General features: G+C 30.6%; 1 protein-coding gene and 1 non-coding gene across 2 annotated transcripts; one reads left to right on the forward strand and one right to left on the reverse strand.

Moving 5' to 3' along the window:
• Nucleotides 1-5,140: 5,140 nt before the first annotated feature.
• Nucleotides 5,141-7,755, forward strand: LOC123197228 (60S ribosomal protein L15-like). Its single transcript, XM_044611419.1, has 4 exons — nt 5,141-5,268; nt 5,802-5,968; nt 6,753-6,950; nt 7,295-7,755. Exons 1-4 carry the CDS (start codon nt 5,265-5,267, stop codon nt 7,538-7,540), a joined length of 615 nt encoding a protein of 204 aa, XP_044467354.1. The 5' UTR covers nt 5,141-5,264; the 3' UTR covers nt 7,541-7,755.
• An 841-nt stretch (nt 7,756-8,596) lies between these two features.
• TRNAI-AAU lies at nt 8,597-8,670 on the reverse strand. The gene has a single exon. It is a non-coding gene; the product is annotated as a tRNA-Ile (tRNA).
• Nucleotides 8,671-8,848: the final 178 nt, after the last annotated feature.

Raw genomic sequence — 8,848 nt, forward strand, 5'->3', positions numbered from 1 at the left:
TTGATAGAGACGATAGGTTATTTATAATTTAAAATTAAAATTATTAATCAGTTGCTGAATTTGAGATCTAAATAACTGTATGAAAAAAAAGAACGACAGTGGTCATAAATAATAACATCTTTCAAAGCGAATGAATAAATATTATTTATATTTATTTTCATGTGAAATTTTTAAATAACTGTAAATAATACTTTCATTATGAATCTCATTGGGGGGAGCACAACTCTTCATCTGGATCATCGTCATCGTATAGATGAAGTTGATTTTATTTGGACGATAAAGGTTCAGATGAGAAGTCAACTTTTTGTCTGAATTTTATTAAATCTACATATTATTGATTAGAGAGAAAACACAAGAAAGAGATATGTCGCCAAAAGGGAGAGAGATTGATCGTCATGAGTTAGAAATTTACCAATAAAATTTGAAACCCTAGTAAAAAAATATCACTTTTCAAAACTTAATTTTAGGAAAATGTTTTAACTTTCTAAATTAAGGGGGTAAAGTTATAAAAATTTTTATTTTTTTAAATATTATTATTAAATGATAATTTTATTTTTAACTCTAATTAAAAAATTTAATAGGTTTTAATTTATGGGTAAAAATTTAAATTTTTAAAAATTAAAAGATAAAATTTGAGGACTTTATCATAACTTATAACTTAGGTGAAGGCAAATCATTTGGCCGTAGAAATAATACTTTGCTTACGAATGGTGACTTGGTCACCCTACAAACTTTAATATCACCTTTCATTTTCAACTCTAATTTAATTAGTTGGATTTTGTACCGTATTGTTAAATTTTGAGAACAAAGTTGAAAGAGATATCAACCTTCGGCCTAAAGACAAGGCTGGTGTGCCAGCTGTTCCTACTTTAATAATTATTAAAAAAATTAAAAAATTAATTAATTAAATAATAATAAAGTTACACTCTATATATATATATATATATATATATATATATATGTATCAAGATTATTAGTTTATTTTTAAATTATTAGGTGGATTAAATAATTTTTTAAATAATAATGCATCAACTACTTATTCGATAGAAAATTTTAATTTTAAGAGACATATAGCTTAAATATATGTATTTTTTTACATATTTTAGATATATAACGAATGTATTATTATATGATTAAATAATTCTCAACCATATAATGATACATTATTTATATATTCAGATTATATATTAAAATTATATACACATAGAATTGCTCACATGGCATTTACATAACTTTAACATTTTCCCACAGTTGATTGAATTAGAGAAATCTTGTTACGGCTTCATTTATAACAATAATACTGTAAAGCTAATTTTTTTTAGATTAAAGTTTTTGTTATGATTTAAATTTCGGGGGGAAGATTCATTAATAAGTTAAACTTGAGGTGGGCGAATTAATTAAGAGATCATCACAAGTCATTATCATTAAATCATTTTCAGCAAAATTTCCACCATTTATTGAAAACTTTTTCTTTTTATTTTCATATTGGATTTTCATCCACGTATTATAAGCGATAAAATTGTATGTACATATTTTAGATACATAAATAAATATATGTTTAATATATATCATTAAATAATTAGATAATTTTGAATTAAAGATAAAGTAATATTCAATCATATGACGACATATTATGACATATCATAACACATGATAATATATTATATATATACTGATTTATATACTCAAAAATAGATATACATTATATTATTCTATTACAGAAAATATCCTCATATTATAAGTATTATTTGTTCATGCTCATACAACATTGTGTACATGAATAACTTACATTAGGAAATTATTTTTTATTTATAAAAACTTTCAATAATATTTGTAATTGTATTTAGGGATTAAATTAGCCAATCTCGGAGTGTCTACAAGATATAGCCAAGCAATCCCCATAATATCTATTCTTCTCTCATCCTTAATCTAACGGAAACCTAGTACCCATTATCTCGTTTTCATTAAGATTTTCAACAAAAATTCATTGAAAATCACAAATTCCAATGATAATTTTATCTCAATTCTAGTAAGTAAACTTTTTTTTTAATGTGGTTTATTTCACTGCATCGATTAAATTTGAGTCAAAATTTGTTCAAAATGTTAAGAATTTATGGGTAGATGTTATTGCTCCTTGCATGCATAAGCTTAATTCTAATCATGTTCTTTCATTAATTCTCCATTAGTAGTGTGGATTTGAGTTGAAAGTATGATATCTAAACTTGTTTACTATGAGTAGTTGTGAATTTGAGTTAGAATTTGTGTAAAATGTGAAGAATTTGTAGGTTGGCACGATATAAGAGTTATCGTGTTTACTGTTTATCAACCTCGTTTTTTTATCAATTCTTCCTTCTTCTTTTTTCTTCTAAATTAGACTTTATGGAAATATAGGAATAATTTTTTATATTTATATGATGAAAGGAAGAGATTACAATCTTATCCATTACATAAATTCAAATAACAACTTTATAATTTGTTACATATTAGAGATAAGATAATAATCAAAACTTAATAAGATAACATGGGTGGATAACAAAAAGAATCTCAACTAGCATATTGCACTCTTTAGGTGAGATAAATCTATTCATAGGTCGTTGATCGAGTTGTTGCTCATGTATTTAGTTGTTTCTCTAGGAGATATATCACATATTGGAGTTTATTGTATAACAATTGCTCTTTAGTTTCCGAAGTGTGGGTAGGACTTCAAAGCTTTTTGTTTTCTATTTGACTGGGCGCCATATGGAGATTTGCAATATCGTGTGATAAAGACTCTTTAGTTATTTTTTGCACACTTCACACTATACAGAAGTCATGTTTTTCCACTTCTTTTATGATATCTAATTAGATGTGTTTGGTTTGCATCACAGGATATCAAACATATGTCTCAGGCTTAGCTTGAATGATTACAATTGTTTCTCACTTTGTGTTGATTTGGTTATAAAAAGAGAACAACTTGATCTAGTCTCTCATAACTTGGATATTTGTGAGACAGTGAGTTACTCAATTCTTTTGTTGCTTGCAAACGTACTTAATTATTTGTGCAAGTCAAAAATGACATTGCATAGTATTCATTTATCCATGTTAGATGAAAGAACTTCAAAGTTTGATTCCTTTTTAGAAGGAGATGACATGGTAGACAAACATCTTATCAATTCTCCAAAATAGTTTATAAGGCATAAACATTTTCTTATCGTTGCGGTAGGTAAAAGTTCACACTTTATATGGGCACATGAAAACATCTTGTGTCGTAACGGCATTCCTAATGCAAATGCGATAAGCAATCTTATCGTGTTTGCTTTGTTGTAGGGAGGTCATGCATTGTTGTTTGCTTTCCTTCCTCCTCTCAAGATTATAAGGTTAGACTAAGGGTTAGAGAATTGTTCATGAGCTTGTCTTAAAAGTAAGGTCACCCGAAAGAGATTTCGAGTAGATCTCCAAAAACTTTTCATATCCATGAAGCTCAAACCCTTTGTTGAGTATGGTGTTGCTATAAGCAACTATACCTATACAATTACCTATTTGACTATATTTTAAATGTTCTTATTGATTACTTGTTTGTATTTGCAGCTTCTAAATATACCTCATCTTCCTTTTCAAGGTTATGTCTTACCCTTCCAAAAGGAGAGCAAGGAAGCTTTAGGCCTATTAAAGAGCAATGATGGTTGTAGAGGAGAAGTTGACTTCCATAGAGTAGAATTGCAAGGCCAAGGTTATGACTCCAAGGCCATAACTTCTTGTCATAGGGAATAGCTTTCAAAAATAAAGTTTGGGCTATTATTAATCACAATTTAGATTGATTAGACAAAATGAGCTCTTGAAGAGAAATGATGTCCCAAGTTACAGTAAAGCGTGTGAACAATCTGGGAATCACATTGCAAGAAAGTCCCTTCAAAGGACAAGGAATCCAAGGGCAAGTTGGTCATGATTGTATTAGGTGAGGAGAAAATAGGAGCCAAGATTCTCAGACTATTCCTTGCTTGGTTTTAATATTTTGACCAAGATACTACTTTCATGGGAAAAGAGCTACGTGAAAAAGGTTGCAATAGAGAGCTAACTTCATATTGAGGTGGTTTATTTGGAAGAAACAAGATTGAAGACTGAATAACAATTCGTTACACTAACTCTTCGACTAAGACCTTTTAGTATATAAATTATTAATTCCAATAAAGAGATATGTCTTTTTGTCTTCAGTTGTAAAGAAGGATGTAAAGCTAAGTGTTAGCATTTGAAACCTCTAATGGTTATCTATTGGTTTGGTTTTGTATGTATTTAGTAGCTTGTATTTGTAAGGCGATACAATTAATAAATTTAAAGTTTTAAGTATTTTTGCTAAAATATATTTATTATTGCCACATGTGCTAAAAAGTCTTAACATATATTTTTAGATATGTCAAGGGGTTCGATCGGCTAGCAACACAGTCTATACCCTTTTTTTGGCATGGTCTAAAGGGGTATAACTCAAAATTATCTGCATGTCAAGGGCTTGGGTAATGATCCATTAAAAATATAAAAAAAATTTTAATATTACATATTGTATATTTATAATTTAGTATACCGATCCATTAAAACAAACGAGCTCCCCTGCTAAGGGCTCATAAAGAAATAACCCAAAAACCTCAAGCCATGCCATCGATCATTCAATCATATTGGATTGACAAGACCCATTAACCATACAAATTGTGAAAACTAAGCCTAACTAGACCTCTAGACACAATAGGTCAATGGTTGCGTTGAAGTCGGTCCGACATAACCCATTGCTATCTCTAATAAGGGCCTATCTAAAAGCAACTTCTCTTATAACTTAAAAAAGTGTTAATTACCAAAAATTAAAAAAATAAAAAGTGTTAAGTTGGAATTCAAGCGAACGTTATTATGATTATAAGAATAACTGAAAATACAACAAAAGAGAGATTTACTTATAATTTTTTAAAATTATAATTACATAATTAAAAAGTAATAAATATTTAATTAACAACAAAAGTTTTTATGCTCCTCTAAAGTAATATATTAGCTTCAAAATTATTCTTTTATTTAAAAAGACAAAAAGAAAAGAAAAACGAAGGGATGACGGAGGTGGGTGCTGGACTTTAAAGATGAAACCAGCCCAAAAACTGAAGGTAGTCCCATTCAGCCCATTTACTATCTAAATGGGTAAAATGGTCATTTGAGGATCTGCGAAAACCCTAGTTATATTGGCACTCTCATACATCCTACCCCTCGGAACTTCTTAGCCGAAACTCGAGAGCACAGCAGCTCAACAAACAATGGGTAAGCGTCTCACTTCTCTTTCATCTCCTATTCTTCGACTTTGGATTTCCTTGCTAATGCTAACTCATACATTGCTTCGTTATATTATCGGACGTTATTTAGTAAGATATAAACTACACGGCTCCTCACTTTCGTGAAGGTTTTTGTTTTCGTTGATTTCTTTTCGTCACTTTGTTTAAGCTTGTTTATATATGTCGACTGTTTTTTTTTTTCAGTAGAATGCAAAGTTTTGATGGATTTTTATGCATTGTGTTATTTTTAGAGTTCAGATTTGGTTTTGAATTTGAGAGGATATTTCGATTGAACTTGATTTATTTATGTATTTTTTTTCTCAATTGTATCATCTGTTTGGTGGAGAGTTGGGAGAGAATAAAATCGTGCTTTCCTTTTTTTTAATTTTAAGTGAAGCATGCCATTTCTATGTTGTGATGGTTTTCCTCTTATGAGAATGATTTTAGATTAGAACTTGCATTTTCTGCATTCGTGTATTTTTTTTTCCTGTGGTGTTGATTTTCTTTTATGAATTAAATTAGGTGCTTACACTTATGTGTCGGAGCTATGGAGGAAGAAGCAGTCTGATGTTATGAGATTTTTGCAGAGGGTCAGATGCTGGGAGTACCGCCAACATCCTTCTATTGTGCGTGTCACCCATCCCACTCGCCCTGACAAGGCTCGCCGCTTGGGGTACAAGGCCAAACAGGTAAAGTGATTTGGGGGTTTATGTATTGTTCATCATCACTTCCATTTCATGATGAGTGTACCAGTTGCTTTCATTGATTGTGAAATTTATGTTGTTGAAATAATTTTAATATGGATGTATGTTTGATGTTTAATTTTGCTTAGTTATTACATGATGTTTATCTTTATTTTTGTGCTGTTTAGAACACATGAATATTTAGGAAGTCCCAGTTAACTGATTAACTAGTCAGTTGAGATTCATACTATTTCCCATCTACATGTTTTTCTACTAGCTAATATATATGAAACTGATGAGATCAAGAAATATGTCTTGCATTTCTGATTTACCTTTCCTAAGAGTAATAATTTCTGGAAGTCAATATTACGTTTTGCTTCCATTAGTGGTGGGTTTCTGGGATATGATTCCTGCTCTTGTTTTTCAATTTTTTATACCCAATTGTTTGTTCAATGTTCATGTACTTTGTTATTGTTGGTCTTACGGTAACAATTGTTGTCTGATGGGTTTATTTTTCTGCTAATGCTTAAAAGCTTATGCATTTAAAAAAAAAAATGGCAGAATTATCTTTAGGCTTTAGCTATTGTTTGTTGTCAGGTGCATGCTATTTTTATAATGTGTTTGAGTGGGGATGTGCACACATCAATTCCATCTCCCACTCCATTTATCTTCAGTATTTTGGTGTTGTAATTATGACACTTTTTTTCTAATGTTATGTATATTTTTAAACTTCTTATTGATGTTCTATTGTGTTGTTATACTTTGTTGTGACTGTTAATTATTGTTACAGGGTTATGTGGTCTATCGTGTGCGTGTAAGACGTGGTGGACGGAAGAGACCAGTTCCCAAGGGTATTGTATACGGTAAGCCAACAAATCAGGGTGTCACTCAGCTGAAATTCCAACGCAGCAAGCGTTCAGTAGCTGAGGAACGTGCTGGTAGGAAACTCAGTGGCCTTAAGGTTCTCAACTCTTACTGGATCAATGAGGTGTGTACAAGATTTCTTGAATTTAAATACTGTAGGCCAATTTTTTATTGATTTGATTCATACTTTAAAAATAATTTACATGGTAATTAGGAATGTAATAGTTCTTGATACTGATTATGAGTTAACATATACTCCAATGTATTTAAGATTGGATCTATTTGTCTTAATTTGTCTCCCTTGTTAAATGGATAATCTGAACGGCGGTGGTTGGATATACAGTGAACTGTTCATCTTTTAATTTTTTTCAAAATGCACACAGGGGTAGTTAGTGATATATGTGCCTGTTTTGCAGAATTTTATATAAGATAATTCTGTGCTTATGTGTTATACTCCTATGAGTGCAGGATTCAACATACAAATACTTTGAGGTAATCTTGGTTGATGCTGCTCACAATGCCATCCGTAATGACCCCAGGATCAACTGGATCTGCAAACCGGTTCACAAGCACAGGGAGCTTCGTGGACTCACTTCTGCTGGGAAGAAGTACAGAGGCCTTCGTGGAAAGGGACACCTGCACCACAAGGCTCGACCTTCAAGAAGAGCCAACTGGAAGAGGAACAATACACTCTCACTCAGGCGCTACCGCTAAACTGTGTGTTGTTTTTTGGTGTTCCTATTATTGCCCTAGTTTAATTTTTAGTTTAAAAAGTTCGAACTCAGAGACGAAAGTGTTGTGGGTTAGTTTTGTTGGAGAACATCATTAATTTTGTAGCCTTGAGGCAATTTAGTTTTTGTGTTGCTTGAACTAGTAACTGGTATTTTATCACATGAATCCTCGGAAATTTGTTGGATTATTTTGCCAAATGGTCTTTACTGTACTTTTGAATGGTTGATGAATGCTTTTCCCTTTTAGTTTGGGCCTTTTCTAGGCTATTTAAGCAGCTTAAAGTGAATATGAACCACTCCAGGAGGATGCTACTAGAGATTTGAGAATCCTATAGGATAAATCTGCAACTCTGAGGTGGGTTTTTTCCTAAATTCTGTTGAGGCCAAAAGAATTACCTAAGGTAGGGGGAAATCTTAATTTTATATCCGTAACTTTAAAAAATCTAAATATTTAAATTTATATTTATTAGTTTTAAAAAATTGTAAAATTTACTGTTAATGATAAAAATAACAATATTATTTAATTAAAAATATTCAAAAAATTAAAAACGTATCATATATTTTTTTTAAATTTAAAAATTTATCAATTTTTTTATCTTAAATTAAAAAAATGATATTTTTTTAAGGTTGTTTTTTTTTTATAATCTCCATTCCGATCAATGATTGGTTTTTCTAAATCTCTTTTTCTCCTTACTAAGCTTGATGAACAACATTTATTTTCATCAAAGAAAGACAATTTGTCTTCTTCTAGCCAAAGATTGGCATTTCCATATGAAGAATCACCTAACATCTAGTTTATCTAAAGTTCTATTAAACTAGGATCTCTCTTCGTATACATCTTTTCTTAGATGTTATGTGAATAAAAGTTATACAGTCTCATGAACAAAAAATTTAAAAAAAAATCTAATAGAATGATTATTCATAAAAGAAGTTAAACAATAAAAATGAAATCAGAAGGGCGAAACTTATACTAACTCCTAATTTTATGACGAAATCATGAAACTCAATTACTGGGAAATTCCAAAAATGTGCATATTTTTGGCCCATGCAGGTCTCGAACCTGCGACCTTGGCGTTATTAGCACCACGCTCTAACCAACTGAGCTAATAGGCCAACTTGTTCATAAGGTTTTTATTCTTATTATTGAAAGAAACTTAATTTAGTTTTGACAAGCACAACTAAATTTCTTCACATCCGCAGTTCTCAAAAACTTTTGGAAACCCCGTACCAGTCCAGTTAGTGCCAATATATGTTTTAAAAATAGATTTAGGCTGTGGAATTGCATATAATT

Source organism: Mangifera indica, chromosome 15 (assembly GCF_011075055.1).
Source record: "Mangifera indica cultivar Alphonso chromosome 15, CATAS_Mindica_2.1, whole genome shotgun sequence".
Taxonomy (NCBI): Eukaryota; Viridiplantae; Streptophyta; class Magnoliopsida; order Sapindales; family Anacardiaceae; genus Mangifera; species Mangifera indica.